The sequence below is a fragment of the Nomascus leucogenys genome, chromosome 24, assembly GCF_006542625.1.
Source record: "Nomascus leucogenys isolate Asia chromosome 24, Asia_NLE_v1, whole genome shotgun sequence".
Classification (NCBI taxonomy): Eukaryota; Metazoa; Chordata; class Mammalia; order Primates; family Hylobatidae; genus Nomascus; species Nomascus leucogenys.
The window spans coordinates 28,507,046-28,526,050 of NC_044404.1; the positions used below are offsets into that span (position 1 = coordinate 28,507,046).

Below are 19,005 nucleotides of genomic sequence, written 5' to 3' on the forward strand. Positions count from 1 at the left end.
TCCACGGCTGTAATTGAACAACTGTTTGAATAGCTATGTGCGTAGTCGCAGTCTCCCTGGCTAGTCTGCTTCAAGGAGAAATGAACTTCCTCCCTAGCACACTGCCTGGCCCTCAATAAATAGCTGTTGAAAGAGACTGAATGCTTCATTTACCCAGAGGCAGAGCTGAACCTAGAACCTAAACATTTCCAGTATAGTATTCTTTTCTTCAAACCACGAAATGACACCACATATTCCGACTTCCCCTCTCTCTTTCCAGTGATTAAATATTATCAGTCTTCTGGGTTCTGTTTCTTCAGGGGCTGTTAAAAGCCATCATATGGTAAACTAATCCAGGTTTAGAGATTACCCTTTTCCTAAGGATAATTTGCATTTTAACTGGGAACTTCTGGCAAACAGAAAGTCATCCAAAGGAACTAATCAAAACTCCTGGCACCATTCTTTCTTGGAGGGAAAGAATTTTTACTTAAATCACTTAATGGGATTATAGGAAATGAACTTACACTGTGCCACACATGCTTTAATGTCAGCTTTTAAAAAAAATTTTAATTTTACTTATTTTATTTATTTTTTTGAGACAGAGTCTCGCTTTATCACCCAGGCTGGAGTACAATTGCGCCATCTCGGCTCACTGCAAGCTCCACCTCCTGTGTTCAAGTGATTCTCCTGCCTCAGCCTCCCGAGTAGCTGGGATTACAGGTGCCCACCACCATGATCAAGCTAATTTTTGTATTTTTAGTACAGACGGGGTTTCACCGTGTTGGTCAGGCTAGTCTTGAATTCCTGACCTCAGGTGATCTGCCCTCCTCAGCCTCCCAAAATATTGGGATTACAGGCGTGAGCCACTGCACCCAGCTTTTTTTTTTTTTTTTAAAGTTTATCTTCATGACAAACCTGTTGGGTAGGTATCATTATCCATCATCCCCTTTATCAAATGAGGGAATCTAAGAAAGGTTTAGTCGTTTACCCAGTATTGCACATCTGTGTGGGGAAACCAGTATTTAGACCCTTTGTCTCCCAGCATATGACTTCTTGTCTAATGCTGTTTTTACAATGCCATGTTGCCTCCAAGGGTAAGTATAGGCAACTGCTTACAGTTTATACATAAATCTGGGCCATGGAGCTAAGTGGCTGATTATTATTTTTATTTATTTATTTATTTATTTTGAGACGGAGTCTCGCTCTGTTGCCCAGGCCGGAGTGTAGTGGCGCGATCTTGGCTCACTGCAACTTCTGCCTCCCGGATTCAAGTGATTCTCCTGCCTCGGCCTCCGATTAGCTGGGACTACAGGTGCATGGCACCAAGCCCAGCTAATTTTTGTATTTTTAGTAGAGTCGAGATTTCACCATGTTGGCCAGGATGGTCTCGATCTTCTGACCTCATGATCTGGCCCACCTTGGCCTCCCAAAGTGCTGGGAATATAAACATGAGCCACCGCGCCCGCTGTGGCCGAGAGTATCTTTCAAAAGAAGTATTACTAGGTTTATTCTATTCCCTTGATGGAATCTATGCTCCCAGACTTGACATTTTACTGTCTCCATTAAAAGTCCTTCACCTTTGGTGCCTGACCTTATTCATTCCTACCATAAATGTGATTATGTGCAGGGAAAAAAAGTGTTTTGAGCACTTTGACCGAATTATGATGTTAAGTCCAAGATGCCATATTATTTATTTTACCGAGTCCACCCAAACCTCCTATATCCAGCGTGTGGGTAGTATGAGGTTGACAATTAGTGCATTAGTTACCTGTTTACCACGACGTACTTGCAATAACAAAAGCTATTAGATGGGCTTTCCTAGTATCAAATATTCCTGCATGAGTTGGCTTTGCTTCTGATTGAAAATACTTTTGCCCATCCTTTGCATCTCCCCTAGATGCTGGTTCCCTAATACAGAGTCTCTCGTAGGGGTACAGAGATACCATTATGTTAGTGTCAGATACACCTGGCTATTTAATAGTTTTGTAAACTTGGGCACATTACTTAAGCTTTCTGTTTTTCCAGTCGTAAAAAACCGAAAGACTGATAGCGATTTTGAAGTTGTTTGAAAATACCTAACAACAAAGCCCGGCCCACAGCTGGTATTTCAATGTTAATTTCCTTGCTTCCCTCTTGAGGTCCTTAAGATTCACAGGTTCTCCGGACTCCTTGAAAGTTTTGTGTAGATGCATGAGGTGTATTTTTCTTGGAAATAAAGTCCACAGTTTAACAGATTATCTTGGGGCCAGTGATTTCCCCGAAAATAAATTGTAGATTCTCCTTCCTGCAATGCTAAGGGGTGAATCTCTTTTGCGGGAGGCTGGATTCTTTCGGTGTGTGTTTTGCTCTCTGTGTACTCTTTCTGCAGTCGGCTAACAGAGGATGACCAAGCCCCTTGCAGGGGCGGGGGCGGGTCACTCCCGGACAGGGCCCCCATGAAGTTTTCCTGGGGGCTGTGCGATGACTCCCTAGGGGTCGGGTTACCTCCCAGATGGGGGCGGGGTATCACTTGCAGCTGGAAGGCAGGTTCATTTTAAGGTCTCGCGGGCTTCGGAGGCCCCTCCCTCACTGAGAAACCGGCTTGTGTCGTTCTTCTGAGGCCAAAGCTAGTCTTTCCAGGTGTTAATCGAAACCTCTTGGTGCGACCCTGGTCGTCCCCAACCCCCTAGGCCTTAATCCTGGGGCGGTGGGGGCGGGGAGGCCGTGAGCACAGCTTCCGCTCCTCCAATCCGCCAGAGGGCGCCGCGGCCGGCCTCTCCCTTCCCGGGGTTCTTCGCGCCGGGCCCCTTCCGCGTGGGTGAGTGAATGTGAGAGTCAGCGCTCGCGCCGCGCGCGCCGTCCGCCTCCGCTGTTCGGCGCTCTGCTTTCGGCGGTGAGGGGCGGGCGCGCGCGTAAAAGCATAGAGACGGGCGTTGAGCTCTTGGGCTAGAGCGTCGCCGAGTCGGAGCCGGAGCCTGAGCCGCGCGCTGTGTCTCCGCTGCGTCCGCCGAGGCCCCCGAGTGTCAGGGACAAAAGCCGCCGCCTGCTCCCGCAGCCGGGGCTCATCTGCCGCCGCCGCCGCGCTGAGGAGAGTTCGCCGCCGTCGCCGCCCGTGAGGATCCGAGAGCCATGTCGGCCAGCAGCCTCTTGGAGCAGGTACAGGCCCGGCCCGCATGCCTCGGCCATTGTGTGAGGCGAGAAGGAGCCCGACTAGGCCCGGGCCCGCCGCCCCCGGGCAGGCCGAGCCGAGCCGAGGCGGCGCCTTTTGCGGGCCGGGTTTCGGGCCTCTCAGGCCGGCCGCGCCCGGCGCCTCTCCCTCAGCCTGCTCTTCCCGCTTCTCCTCGGGCCTCGGAGCCCACGGGCCGGGCCGCGCCGTGTTCCCTCCTCTCGGCGGGCCTCGTTTTCCTTCCTTGTTTCCTTCCCGTTCCTTAAAGCCCTGGGTTCCTCGCGTTGCCGCTGGCGCGTTTGCCGCGTTTTCTCCGCTGCCCCACGGGCCTGGCGCTCTCCCCCGCTCCCATTTTCAGCCGCTTCCTCACTGCCATCCCTGACGCCTCCCCGCGGGCCCGCTCCTTTATTCTCCCTTCGGGCCCTGCCTTAATTTGTTCTTCCTTTTCCATTTCTCCTTTGGACAACTTGCTGCCCGGCGACGTTTCCTTCCCCTGCAGAGACCAAAAGGTCAAGGAAACAAAGGTAAGCGCCGCTCCGCCGGTGGCCCTGAGCCGGGAGGGGGACGCGGGGCGGTGGGGGCGGGGTCTCCGGGAAGCGCCCCGGGCGGAGGACCTTTCGGAAGCCGCTTAGTTCGCAGGTGCCGCACGCTGAAGTATTTGACCCTTTCGGTGTGTTGTGGCAGCTGGCGAGCAGCTTTTTCGCTAACAAGGAGTAATTCATTACGGGTGGGGGTGGATTGGGTTTTGAAACGCTGCAGGTCCTTAGTTTCCTGTAGGTCTTAGAAGGCCTTTGTTTTTCATCCTCGTGGATCACTCCCTGGAAGTACTCTCATGTGATGGGGGAGGGGAAGCGGGAGGGAATGGAAATCCAGAGGAGCCAATAAAATGACCTTTTTAGATCAACTTGCTCTGGGTGGAGGGGGACATTTTCACTGGCGACTATCGCTTCAGCATTCACTCTCATCGCTTACCCTTTTGAAGTTCAGTCTTACGTGCTTCGTTAACTAGGAAGGTTTTTCTCTGGTTAGCATATGTGAGTTAATTTGAAAGGAAGATGGTAGGACTGGGACACTCCTAATTGAATCGTTTTTTTCTTTAGTACAAAATGGATCTGTACATCAAAAGGATGGATTAAACGATGATGATTTTGAACCTTACTTGAGTCCACAGGCAAGGCCCGTGAGTAGTTAACTATTTACGTATCTAATCGAAGGGTGTGGTATATTCTTTCTCCGCCTTCTACCAATAGATCCCGTTTTCTGAGGATTCACTTTTTTTTTCTTTTTTCTTTTTTCTTTTTTCTGTTTTTTTTTTTTTTTTTGAGACTGAGTCTCGCTCTGACGCCCAGGCTGGGGTGTGGTGGCGCAATCTCGGCTCGCTCGAACCTCCGCCTCTCGGGTTCAAGCGATTCTCCTGTCTCAGCCTCCTGAGTAGGTGGGATTACAGTTGTGCACCACCGCACACAGCTAGTTTTTCTGTTTTTTTAGTAGACACGGGGTTTCATGTTGGCCAGGCTGGTCTTGAACTCCTCAGGTGATCCACCCGCCTTGGCCTCCCAAAGTGCTGGGATTACAGGCGTGAGCCACCACGCCTAGCCGAGGATTCACTTTCTTAATACCTGTATTTTTTCTCTGCCCTCTATCAGGAAATCCCATGTTCTGAGGGTTCACCTCCTTAATACCTATTAATGTATTATAAAACAGTTACTGCAAATGTCCTAGGCTGTTGAGATTCCCATCTCTGTAATAGCAGCAACCATACTGTATTGAGAACTTAATACTGATAACACTTTACTGGCAGTAACATGTGCATGAATAATTGTCTTCCTCCTTACCAAGAATGTAGCAGTGCAGAATTTAGGGATTCTTACCAGTGCTAAATATTCTGAATTTTCACCCCAGAAAACTTTGGATTAATATGATAGGGAAAGTTCTAATGTAAAATCACCTGGAGGCGGGAAGATCTCTTGAGCCCAGAAGTTTGAAGCTGCAGCGAGCTATCTACCATCAGACCTGTGAAAAGCCAGTGTGCTCCAGCCTTGGTGACAGAACAACACCTGGTCTCTAAAAAATAGTCCCCTGAACTTCATTCAGTGCTGCAGGACTGGCTCTCTTTCTTTTCTCTAGTTTATGGATTCTTAGATTATCAGAACTATTTTGGAGTTAGGAAATTTTTTTTTTTTTTTTTTTGAGATGTAGTGCCAACTCTTGTCACCCAGTCTGGAGTGCAGTGGTGCAATCTCGGCTCACTGCAACCTCTGCCTACCAGGTGATTCTGCCCGCCTCAGCCTCCCAAGTAGCTGGGACCACCATGCCTGGCTAATTTTTTTTATTTTTTGTAGAGATGGGGGGTTTCACTATGTTGCCCAATCTGGTCTTGAATTCCTGAGCTCAAGAGGTCCACCCTCCTCTCAGAAGTGTTAGGATTACAGGTGTGAGCCACCATGCCCGGCTGAGTCGGGAAATTTTTGAGTTGAGCTGCACCTACATCTGTGGAGACTAACTTTATTTCTTACTGAAGGGAGGTATAGGATTTATAAAATGGAGTGAAAGTTAAAATACTGTTTAGCACAAATGAAGATCAATAATGTTGGAGGTTTTTGTGGTGTAGTCGTTTAAAGTTGCATGTAGATTCAAATACTAATATGACCTGTGCATGTGGAAACTTGTTTGATTCAGCAGTTCTTTTGTATTATTATCTCTGATCCCAAAGACAGTTACATAGTTGTAACTAATATAACTCCCCAGATTAATAGGCCAAAAGGAAAATTGGCGATATATCTTCCAAAATGCCCTGAAAGGTCAAGAAATTTATAAGTTCTGTACATATGCTGTATGAAATATAGTTGGTAGTCCTGAATAACCGCATGCCCATATATGGATCTGATTATCACATAAAACTTGTAGAATCCCTGCGTAAAATTTTCAATATTGAAAATGTAGAAACCACTTGAGCAAGTGATTGGAAAAAAGTTTTCACAAAACACAACCAGTTAATCAGGAAAAGTAGGGAAGGAAGTAGAGGAATGAACTATTAATAGGTTCCTGCTATTGAAGTAGTTTGCTTACATAATCATATAACAGGGAGAGTTGGAGCATTTAGAAGCATAATTCTAGGTAGTTCTTGTAAAACATTGTGTAATTCAGATTTTTGAGCTTGAGCATGTGGGAGCCTGCCAGTTCAGGTACAGACACTCAACTGTGTCTCGGCATAACCTGTGATATTAAGTGCATTTGATTTTTCTTTCTCAGGTAAGCCAAAGCTTAAATGTCTTTGTTTAAAAAAAAATTTGGCTAATAATATAAATCTTAGATGAGTAGATGAGGAAGGGTAACCTGAGAATCTAGTTTATTGTCTAGAGTAAGTCATCTACTTTTTAGCCAACTTTTCATTACCCTGTTTTGGAATAATACTTAAAGTTTAATCCATTGATTATAGGCTGAATTTCTTATATATATGGATTTGGGTCTGCTAAAATTTTTAACCTTACCTTCGTGAGAAATTTTAAATGTGAAAAGGGTATGTGTGAAACGACTTCACTTTTGTTTTTATGTATGTATGTATGTATTTATTTTTGAGACAGTCTCAGTCGCCCAGGCTGGAGTGCAGTGGTGCGATCTCGGCCCACTGCAACCTTCATCTCCCGGGTTCACACCATTCTCCTGCCTCAGCCTTCTGAGTAGCTGGGACTACAGGCACCTGCCACCACACCTGGCTAATTTTTTGTATTTTTACTAGAGACGGGGTTTTAACTGTGTTAGCCAGGATGGTCTTGATCTCCTGACCTCGTGATCTGCCCGCCTCGGCCTCCCAAAGTGCTGGGATTACAGGCGTGAGCCACCGCGCCCGGCTATTTATTTTTTTTTTGAGACAGAGTCTTGCTCTGTTGCCCAGGCTGCGGTGCAGTGGCGCAGTCCAGCTCACTGCAGCCTCTGTCTCCTGAGTTCAAGCAATTCTCCCACCTTAGCCTCACGAGTAGCTGGGATTACAGGCAGATGCCACCATGCCTGGCTAATTTTTGTATTTTTAGTAGAGACAGGCTTTCACCATGTTGGCCAGGCTGGTCTCCAACTCCTGGCCTCAAGTGATTTGCCCGCCTCAGCCTCCCAAAGTGCTGGAATTAGAGGCGTGAGCCACTGTGCCCGGCCTGTTTTTATTTTTATTTTTTGAGACAGTCTGGCTCTGTTGCCCGGGCTAGAGTGCAGTGGTGCCATCTGGGCTCACTGCAACCTCTGCCTCTCGGATTCAAGTGATTCTACTGCCTCAGCCTCCTGAGTAGCTGGGCCTACAAGTGTGTGCCACCATGCCTAGCTAATTTTTTGTATTTTTAGTAGAGACTGGGTTTTACCATGTTGGACAGGCTGGTCTCGAACTGACCTCAAGTCATCCACCCCTCTCCGTCTCCCAAAGTTCTGGGATTACAGGCGGGAGCCACTGTGCCTGGCCATATTTCTCATTTTACATCCTCCGGAAACCACTGTGCATTTCCTTTTCAGGTTATAACTAAGTAGTGGGATCTATTGATATACCCAGATAGTTTGCCAAGAGGCTAGCACTATAAACTGGTAGTGAACCTTGCTTTTTGGTTTATAATTGAGGAATGGCTGTACAGACATTTGGGCTAGAACTTGAAATTTCCATTTCTTTTTGTTATTCTGGTTTTATTATCACCTGGTTCATGTAGGAAGTTGATAAAAGGATTATCTCAACACTCAGGACTTAAACAGTTTGTGAAATGCTAAGTTTTCTCTTTACTTAGTTGTAGTGCTAAAGCTAAGGCCCATATTCAATGTATCAGCTTCACTTTAAGTGTTTAAACATTTCAATTATTACACCAAAACTTCTTATGATATAAAAATGCCCTTGTGTTTATAGGAAATCATCTGATGTGCTGCACACTTTTTTTTTGAGATGGAGTTTCACTCTTGTTGCCCACAGGCTGGAGTGCAGTGGTGCGATCTAAGCTCACTGCAACCTCCGCATCCTGGGTTCAAGTGATTCTCCTGCCTCAGGCCTCCCAAGTAGCCAGGGTTTCATCATGTTGGCCAGGTTGGTCTCAAATTCCTGACCTCAGGTGATCCACCTGCCTCCACCTCCCAAAGTGTAGGGATTACAGGTGTGAGCCACCCCGTCCGGCCTGCACACTCCTTTTTATAGTATATTTGAATTGCGTGACTAGGTGGGGGGAGGAAATAGCCTGATGTTAATTTTTTGTGTTTTGATTTGCCTTTTTTTTTTCTTCCACAGAATAATGCATATACTGCCATGTCAGATTCCTACTTACCCAGTTACTACAGTCCCTCCATTGGCTTCTCCTATTCTTTGGGTGAAGCTGCTTGGTCTACCGGGGGTGACACAGCCATGCCCTACTTAACTTCTTATGGACAGCTGAGCAACGGAGAGCCCCACTTCCTACCAGATGCAATGTTTGGGCAACCAGGAGCCCTAGGTAGCACTCCATTTCTTGGTCAGCATGGTTTTAATTTCTTTCCCAGTGGGATTGACTTCTCAGCATGGGGAAATAACAGTTCTCAGGGACAGTCTACTCAGAGCTCTGGATATAGTAGCAATTATGCTTATGCACCTAGCTCCTTAGGTGGAGCCATGATTGATGGACAGTCAGCTTTTGCCAATGAGACCCTCAATAAGGCTCCTGGCATGAATACTATAGACCAAGGGATGGCAGCACTGAAGTTGGGTAGCACAGAAGTTGCAAGCAATGTTCCAAAAGTTGTAGGTTCTGCTGTTGGTAGTGGGTCCATTACTAGTAACATCGTGGCTTCCAATAGTTTGCCTCCAGCCACCATTGCTCCTCCAAAACCAGCATCTTGGGCTGATATTGCTAGCAAGCCTGCAAAACAGCAACCTAAACTGAAGACCAAGAATGGCATTGCAGGGTCAAGTCTTCCGCCACCCCCGATAAAGCATAACATGGATATTGGAACTTGGGATAACAAGGGTCCCGTTGCAAAAGCCCCCTCACAGGCTTTGGTTCAGAATATAGGTCAGCCAACCCAGGGGTCTCCTCAGCCTGTAGGTCAGCAGGCTAACAATAGCCCACCAGTGGCTCAGGCATCAGTAGGGCAACAGACACAGCCATTGCCTCCACCTCCACCACAGCCTGCCCAGCTTTCAGTCCAACAACAGGCAGCTCAGCCAACCCGCTGGGTAGCACCTCGGAACCGTGGCAGTGGGTTTGGTCATAATGGGGTGGATGGTAATGGAGTAGGACAGTCTCAGGCTGGTTCTGGATCTACTCCTTCAGAACCCCACCCAGTGTTGGAGAAGCTTCGGTCCATTAATAACTATAACCCCAAAGATTTTGACTGGAATCTGAAACATGGCCGGGTTTTCATCATTAAGAGCTACTCTGAGGACGATATTCACCGTTCCATTAAGTATAATATTTGGTGCAGCACAGAGCATGGTAACAAGAGACTGGATGCTGCTTATCGTTCCATGAACGGGAAAGGCCCCGTTTACTTACTTTTCAGTGTCAACGGCAGTGGACACTTCTGTGGCGTTGCAGAAATGAAATCTGCTGTGGACTACAACACATGTGCAGGTGTGTGGTCCCAGGACAAATGGAAGGGTCGTTTTGATGTCAGGTGGATTTTTGTGAAGGACGTTCCCAATAGCCAACTGCGACACATTCGCCTAGAGAACAACGAGAATAAACCAGTGACCAACTCGAGGGACACTCAGGAAGTGCCTCTGGAAAAGGCTAAGCAGGTGTTGAAAATTATAGCCAGCTACAAGCACACCACTTCCATTTTTGATGACTTCTCACACTATGAGAAACGCCAAGAGGAAGAAGAAAGTGTTAAAAAGGTAACCCACTTATCATTCTTAAGATTGTTAGGGAAGGAGGAACTAGAGAGAACAGAAGAGGTATTATATAGTGAACGATTAATAAAAACTCTGTAAATGAATACAGTATCACCTAACAGTTCAAGGCTTTATAGAAGTATAATTGGTTTTAATAGTTGAACCCTAATGTGAAGGAACGTGAGAACATTAGTAGAGTACAGAAATACGGACTTTGAAAGGAAAGCAGAAACGGTGTAAGGAAATCAAACAAACAGTACATTGATGCAGAAAGAGGTGAAGAATGAGTCAAAGAGATGTAGAGGGGTAATGGAAGTGATAAAACCATAGAAATTAAAGCAGAAGATTGAGGCTATGATATGGCAGAGAAAAATCGAAATGTTCTCTGTTGGATTAACTTGGCCTAGTGGGGTTTTGTGGTTATTTTCAAGAGTCAATATGTCATCACCAACTCTTGAAATCACTTCTGTCTTCCCTGTGACAATTGGCAGTGTAAAAGAATCACTTCTGATTCCTCTGTAACAAGTGGGAATCTTGGGCAGAATGATGAGGAATGGATTCAAACTAGAGTTGAATTTGAAAGAGTCGGTAGCGTTTGCTCTGTGAGTATTGAGTGAATGTAAACTTTAGGATTATAAGGATGATAAAACTGGTTGGAGCAGGTAATCATATATTATCTGGGATTTATACTTACTTTTTTTTGGACAGGGTTCTCACTCTGTTGCCCAGGCTGGAGTGCAGTGGCATGATCTCGCCCACTCCAGCCTCCACCTTTAAGTGATCCCCCCATCTCAGCCTCCTGAGTAGCTGGGATCACAGGCATGCACCACCATGCCCGGCTAGTTTTTCATGTTTTTCGTAGAGCTGGGTTTTGCCATGTTGCCCAGGCTGGTCTTGAACTCCTGAGCTCAAGTGATCTGCCCCTGCCTCCCAGAGTGCTGGGATTACAGGTGTGAGCCACTGCAGCTGGCCTTTCTAGACATTGTTAAATGTAGGAAGTAGATGAAAAGATTATGAGCAAGGAGAAATTTTTCTTTGAAGATCTGTATATTAGTGGTTGAGAGAATCCTGAGTTGATTCATCTCAAATATAAAGTCTAACTAGCAATGTTTTCCTTAAATTTGTTATGAATTCATAGGGATCTTATACGTGATCTAGGATCTGAGGCATTGTTAGGCTGCTCTATGAGAACTTACTCCTTTTAGCAGTGGAAGAAGGGCTCGTTGGTAGAATCTTCTTGGAGGTACATAGTTGTTAAAGTATGGATAGTTGCTGTTTTACCTTCCAGTGGGTACAGATTAATAAGAAATGGAGTTATACTTGTCAATGACACCAAAAGCATTGGGAATGGAGAGCCAGGTTATTGAAAAGTTGGCTAATAAACTTCCTTTTTGATAGTCCTTTAAACTCCTGTCTTCCCCACAGTTTAATAGTTTAACTTAAAATTTTCCATATTAGGCCTGGCGTGGTGGCTCATGCCTGTAATCCCAGCAATTTGGGAGGCTGAGGTGGGCAGATCACCTGAGGTCAGGACCAGCTTGACCAACATGGAGAAACCTCGTCTGTATTAAAAGTACAAAATTAGCCAGGTGTGGTGGCACATGCCTGTAATCCCAGCTACTTGGGAGGCTGAGGTAGGAGAATCACTTGAACCCGGAAGGCAGAGGTTGCGGTGAGCTGAGATTGTGCTCTAGCCTGGGCAACAAGAGCTAAACTCCCATCTCCCCGCCCCCCAAAAAAACTACCATATTTTGGCCTGGTGTGGTGGCTCACACCTGTAATCCCAACACTTTGGGAGGCCAAGGCAGGATTGCTTGGGACTAGGAGTTTAAGACCAGCCTGGGCAATGTTGTGAGACCCCATCTCTCTAAAAAAAAAAAAAAAAAATTAGCTGGGCATGGTGGCACACACCTGTTGTCCTAGCTACTTTGGAGGCTGAGGAAGGAGGATCGCTTGAGCCCAGGAGTTTGAGGCTGTAGTGAGCCGTGATTGCATCACTGCACTCCAGCCAGAGCAACAGAGCGAGACTCTATCAAAAATAAATAAAATTTACAGTATTTTGTAGAAAAAGATAGTTTATTGGTGCTTTTTGCTAGACATCTGAAGGGCTCTAAAGTGGTCATCAGGCTTCTGTTTCTTGAGGGACAAGGAGGCCATGATCTTTTAGGCATCTTTTAGTGGCATAGCAGATTTATAGACGTCTGAGGGGCATCTATGTGCTTGGTTTGTCCACTTGAAATGTGTACTATCTTGTTAATCTTTCTAATAAAATTCTGTCCTACATCTTGTGATTAAAAGCAGGAAGGAAATGATGAATTTAATGCACAGCATAGTTGTTAAGATAGACTTGTATGTGTTAGGGCCAGTGGGGAAATATGGGGTCATTTTCTTTTCAGTTTTGCATTGCTGGGGCCAGATGAAGAAATATGGGTTTACAAATGGAGTAGCAGGCTGGGCGCGGGTGGCTCATGCCTATAATCCCAGCACATTGGTAGGCAGAGGCGGGCTGATCACTTGAGGTCAGCAGTTTGAGGCCAGCATGGTGAAATCCCGTCTGTACTAAAAATACTAAAAAAAAAAAAAAAAAAAAAAAAAAATTAGCTGGCTGTGGTTGTGGGCACCTGTGATCCCAACTACTTGGGAGGCTGAGGCAGGATAATTTCTTGAACCCGGGAGGCAGGGTTGCAGTGAGCTGAGATCATGCCACTGCACTCCAGCCTGAGCGACAGAGCGAGACTCTGTCTAAACAAACAAGTAGCAAATTTGGGTTTTGTTAATTTAACTTTTGGCCAGGCACCGTGGCTCACGCCTGTAATCCCAGCACTTTGGGAGGCCGAGGTGGGCGGATCACCTGAGGTCAGGAGTTTGAGACCAGTCTGATCAACATGGAGAAACCGCGTCTCTACTAAAAAATACAAAATTAGCTGGGCGTGGTGGCATGTGCCTGTAATCCCAGCTACTTGGGAAGCTGAGGCAGGAGAATCGCTTGAACCTGGGAGGCAGAGGTTGCGGTGAGCTGAGATGGTGCCATTGCACTCCAGCCTAGGCAACGAGTGAAACTCCATCTCAAAAAAAAAAAAAAATTCAGCTTTTATTTTTTTATTTTATTTTATTTTTTTTTTTTGAGAGGGAGTCTTGCTCTGTCCCCCAGGCTGGAGTGCAGTGGCGCGATCTCGGCTCACTGCAAGCTCCGCCTCCCGGGTTCACGCCATTCTCCTGCCTCAGCCTCCCGAGTAGCTGGGACTACAGGCGCCCGCCAACACGCCCGGCTAATTTTTTGTATTTTTAGTAGAGACGGGGTTTCACCATGTTAGCCAGGATGGTCTCGATCTCCTGACCTCGTGATCCGTCCGCCTCGGCCTCCCAAAGTGCTGGGATTACAGGCTTGAGCCACCACGCCCGGCAAAATTCAGCTTTTAATCAAGTATGTATTTTGATTGTTTGCTAGAGTGGTTCAGTTAATGACAATTGAACTTGATATGTAGGTGTAAGATTTGCATGTTGGAATTGACCAGCCTTTTAATGCTTTCATAGAATGAGTGCAATAATAAACAGAATTTAGGGTCTTTGGTAAGCTAACTAATGGTTCTTTTTAAAAACCATTGTCCGGCGCGGTGGCTCATGCCTGTAATCCCAGCACTTTGGGAGGCTGAGGCGGGCGGATCACGATGTCAGGAGTTCGAGACCAGCCTGGTCAATGTGGTGAAACCCTTTGTCTACTAAAAATACAAAAATTAGCTGGGCATGGTGGCAGGCACCTGTAATCCCAGCTACGACTTGCAGTGAGCCAAGATTGAGCCACTGCAATCCAGCCTGGTGAAAGAGCAAAACTCTGTCTAAAAAAAAAAAAAAAAAAAATTAAACCCATTCCATAAAGACTTTTTTTTTTTTTTTTTTTTTGAGAGACGAGTCTCGCTCTGTTGCCCAGGCTGGAGTGCAGGGGGTTTCACTGTGTTAGCCAGGATGGTCTTGATCTCCTGACTTTGTGATCCTCCCGCCTCTGCCTCCCAAAGTGCTGGGATTACAGGCATGAGCCACGACGCCCAGCCCATAAAGACTCTTGATAAGTGAGTATCCTAGTTCTCAGCTGGTGAACAAACCACCAAATAAAAGCTTCAATTATACTTGTGTCAGGTTACTTTTTAGTTTACTCTCTTGTAAGAACTGCTTGCATTGGCTGGGCGTGGTGGCTCATGCCTGTAATCCCAGCACTTTGGGAGGCTGAGGCAGGCAGATCACGAGGTCAGGAGATCGAGACCATCCTGGCTAACACGGTGAAACCCCGTCTCTATTAAAACTACAAAAAATTAGCTGGGTGTGGTGGCGGGCTCCTGTAGTCCCAGCTACTCAGGAGGCTGAGGCAGGAGAATGGCGTGAACCCAGGGGACAGAGCTTGCAGTGAGCCAAGATGGCGCCACTGGACTCCAGCCTGGGTGACAGAGCAAGACTCCATCTCAAAAAAAAAAAAAAAAACTGCTGGGATTTCAGGAAGATGCCTATGATTGCTTCTAAGCCCAGTTACCATTTTAGTTAGTGCTGCCTTACTCTCCTGTTGGTTACTATTTTCCTTAACATCTTTACATAACTGATTGTAAACTGTTCTTACAATCTTTATTAGGCTTTAAAGAACAAGCAGGTTTTATGAGAATGGGGCTCATAGCTCATTGAGACGGTAGCCTCCCTTAGGTGAAGTGTTTGTGTGTGTACCTTTGTAGTATTTACGAGATTGCACAAGCTTTCATGCCAGATGGGTGGTAACCCCATAAAGAAGTAGGGGGAAGTACTTAAACTTCATCCTGAAGATGATGTCACAGCTGTTTTAAAGTTCCATGATTGGGCAGTATCTTGGCAGAACACACTGAAGCAGAGCCACAGCCATTTTTGCCTAGTATTATTACTGACTTGTTCTGCATGATCTAATTGAGTAACATAGAACCTTCAAGCATTAGATCTGTCAGACTTGAAACTTAGAGCAAATTTTAGTGACATGTTTGATAGATATGACAGTATATTGCTTTTAAAAAGCAATAGACTGTGCTTAAGGTGTGGTTTACCTTGTTGAATACTACAGATACTGTTATGTAACCTTTCTGCATTTATTTAGAACCTTTCCCCAGTTAAGTATTCCTCTATGACATCACTTTTGTTGGCTTCATAGTGTTGTCAGACTTACTATAATTTACCAATCCCTAATTGTTGAATATGTCAACAATTTGTATTTTAATATATTTTTTCTAATTAACACTACACTGAACATCCTTTTGTATAAATATTTACATCTGTCCTTTAGTAGTTAAATGTGTCAAAGGTATATGGTTTTTTAAAATTAGTATTTTACCACAGACTCAGAAATTCTTACTAAAGGAGTATATGCTTTGTGGTCTTGGCTGTTTTATACATATTGCTACATAAACCTTTTTCCTTTTTCCTTAAAAGTTTTGTTGAGGTAATCATTGTGCAACTGTTATCTAGAAGAAGGCAACAGTTAAAAGCCTTTTTTTTTTTTTGAGACGGAGTCTCGCTTTGTTGCCCAGGCTGGAGTGCAGTGATGTGATCACAGCCCACTGCAACCTTCGCCCTCCCAGGTTCAAGCGATTCTTGTGCCTGAGCTTCCTGAGTAGTTGAGACTACAGGCAAGCACCACCACACCCAGCTAATTGTTGTATTTTTAGTAGAGACGGGGTTTCACCATGTTGGCCAGGCTTGTCTGGAACTCCTGACCTCAAGCGATCCACCCTCAGCCTCCCAAAGTGCTGGGATTACAGGCGTGAGCCACCATACCCAGCCGCGTTTCTCTTTTGACTCAACTTTGGAATAGTCTGGGAGAAAGGAGAGTTAGCTTCCTGAATGAGTGAATTTTTTTTTAAAGAAATTTCGTAAAATAATTGGTTTGATTTTTGTCTTGTTTCTAGCCCTTTAACTACAAGTAAAAATGAGGGAAGTAGTCAAGAATAAGGGAAGCAGTCAAGTAGAGAGGACAAAAGACTAATTCTTTTAAAGTCCAGCATCTTGTTAGATTCAATGGATGATGGAGCCCTGGGAGACAAAAATTAATGAAATAGAAAAAAAAGTAGACTTAATTGGGTACTTGGGTAAATGATTTTTCTGAATAACTGCAGAGCAAATGGAGAGTGAGGAGAGAGTTGAGATACGCAGGAAATGTGATTGTGGTGGCAACAGTTTGAGTTTTAGTCTAAAAAAAAAAAAAGTCATTGGTATTAAATGGGACTAGTAGGATTTTTTGACTTTTCACTGTATACCCTTTAGTGCTATTGAAATTTTTGAAAAAAAAATTTTTTTTTTTTTTTTTTGAGGTGGAATTTCACTTTTGTCACCCAGGCTGGAGTGCAATGGCGTGATCTCGGCTCACTGCAACCTCCGCCTCCCAGGTTCAAGCGATTCTCCTGCCTCAGCCTCCCGAGTAGCTGGGAGTACAGGTGGCTGCCACCATCCCCGGCTAATTTTTGTATTTTTAGTAGAGACAGGGTTTCACCATGTTGGGCAGGCTGGTCTTGACTTTGTGATCCGCCTGGCTTGGCCTCCCAAAGTGCTGGGTTTACAGGCATGAGCCACCACGCCCAGCCCAGATTTTTTTAAGACTAGATTCTTCATGTCAAAAGACAAAGCTAGAACCAATGGATAGAGGTTATAGGGAGAAATATTTTTGTAAATGGAAAACTTGCTAAAAACAAAGTTCTTAGTCACAAGAGAATTTCAGGTAGAAACTAAAAGAGATATGTTATAGAAACTAAACTAGGGATGTTGTAGAGGGGAGGGGGTTCATACGTAGGGTAGTCTGGACTAGAGAAACCAAGGGATAAAAGAGGATTAGCTGACTCAGGATAACATTTGAGGTTTGTGAAGATGAATTTATCCTTTGAAACAGATCTTTTTAGGAAGGTTATTGTTTGTTTCATAATTTCTGACCGAAATATTTGTTACACGTAAAATAAGTAAGAACGGACTTGAGGCCAGAAAGCTGTGGATGACAGAAGGGGTTGGTGCATTCTCAGTGAATTTTGGTACAGATTAGGTATGTGGGTAGTTTTAAAATACATTTACTATATACATATTAATGAAAAATTGTTTCCTAAACTGTACTAAAACGCTTATTAAAGAAATTTAGAGGCTGGATGCGGTGACTCATGCCTGTAATCCCAGCATTTTGGGAGGCTGAGATGAGCACATCACTTGAGCCTAGGAGTTCAAGACCAGCCTGGGCAACATGGTGAAACCCCGTCTCTACAACAAATACAAAAATTAGCCAGGTGTGGTGGCTCGTGCCTGTAATCCCAGCTAGTTAGGAGGCTGAGGAATGAGAATCGCTTGAACCCAGGAGACGGAGGTTGCTGTGAGCTGAGATTGTGCCACTGCATTCCAGCCTGGGTGACAGAGCAAGGCTGTCTCAAAAAAAAAAAAACAAAAAAAGGCCGGGCGTGGTGGTGCACGTTTGTAATCCCAGCTACTCAGGAGGCTGAGGCAGCAGAATCTCTTGAACCCGGGAGGTGGAGGTTGCAGTGAGCAGAGATTTTACCACTGCACTCTCCAGCCTGGGTGACAGAGCGAGACTGTCTCAAAAAAAATTCAAGTTTCTGTGATATAAAAGAGGAAAACATCCTCACTTGAGCTAAATATATTAAATCCTTAGGAAGTAAATAACCATGTGATACTGTTGGCTCCCATTTAGCATCTTACCACCCCACCACTGTTTTATTGCCTCTTCAGATCTAGTGAGTGGGTATCCTGTTTTCAACTAAGATGACAAACAGCATTTTTTGTAAAATCCTGAGGCCATCTATGTTTATTTTTGTCTTGCAGATAAATATACTTGTCTATCTGCCAAAAGGGTTAAAGAAATTTTATTTGTATTACTCATCACCGTCCTTGCTTTGTGAATAGATAAAATGCCTCTTTCTGCAGTCTCCTTAAAGGAGGACTAGAAGAGAATAGATAACATTGAATTTGGATCTCTGAACCATGCCCTGTGTTAATTGCTGGGATGGAATAGAGAAACAAGGCACCATCTTTGCCTTAGGAGCAGAGGGTTTTAGGAGGACAACAAAATGGATAAAATATGGGATAAGAGCTGTAATAGAGGAATGAATAAATTTTTGGCATTCTGGAGAAGTGATTAATTACTTGGGGGAAATTAAGAATTCATAGAGGCAATAACATTGGAACCATGCCAAATAAGTAATAGAATGATAAGCACTCAAGTGGCAGCACAGTGCTTGGCACATAGTACACACAGAAGCTTACTATCTTATCTAACACTGTAATTCTCATATTTCAGATAAAGGAAGAGGCTCAGAGGTTATTTATCCAAAGTCTCAGCTAGTGAGTGTTGGAGTTGGTCTTTAACACACGTCTCTCCAGCGATGTGTTGGAGCTGGCTAGTTGGAGCCAGCTGTTTAGCTTTCAAGAATACCTTTCTGTACATTAAATGACATTATCCTAATTACCATTGTATTAGGTAATATTCAAATTTATTACTCTTGAGGTTATTTACAGCTGTTGTATCAATATATAATATGCTGTTGCACACTGATAACACATTGGTAATCTGAAATCAGCTGTGGTGTTTTTGTTGTTGTTGTTGTTGCTGTTGTTGTTTTTGAGACGGAGTCTCACTTGTTGCCCAGGCTGGAGTGCAGTGCAGTGGCGTGATCTCAACTCACTGCATCCTCCACCTCCCGGGTTCAGGGCTGCCTCAGCCTCCCATGTACCTGGGACTACAGGTGCTTGCCACCACGCCCGGCTAATTTTTGTATTTTTAGTAGAAACGAGGTTTCACCATATTGGCCAGGCTGGTCTCGAACCCCTGACCTTGTGATCTGCCCGCCTCGGCTTCCCAAAGTGCTGGGATTACAGGTGTGAGCCACCATGCCCGGCTCAGCTGTTAGTTACATCGTGGAAATTGACAAATGCCGTATATAAATCAGTGTTTAATTTTTGCTGATTGTCTAGACTTCATAGTGATGGAGAAAATATTGATTGCAGATTAAATTTGTGTGTCACGACTGTAGCTCTTAAACATTTTTTTCAATAACAC

At 44.9% G+C, this 19,005-nt stretch overlaps 1 protein-coding gene across 1 annotated transcript in view; it reads left to right on the forward strand.

Annotated features, from left to right (window-relative positions):
- Nucleotides 1–2,725: 2,725 nt before the first annotated feature.
- The window catches only part of YTHDF2 (YTH N6-methyladenosine RNA binding protein 2), a 34,027-nt gene continuing 17,747 nt past the window's right edge, over nucleotides 2,726–19,005 (forward strand). Inside the window, exons 1-4 of the mRNA XM_003271716.4 lie at nucleotides 2,726–3,114; nucleotides 3,624–3,648; nucleotides 4,225–4,304; nucleotides 8,373–9,956. Of these exons, the coding sequence (XP_003271764.1) occupies nucleotides 3,088–3,114; nucleotides 3,624–3,648; nucleotides 4,225–4,304; nucleotides 8,373–9,956 (1,716 nt within the window). The 5' untranslated portion in view covers nucleotides 2,726–3,087. The remainder of the gene's footprint in view (nucleotides 3,115–3,623; nucleotides 3,649–4,224; nucleotides 4,305–8,372; nucleotides 9,957–19,005) is intronic.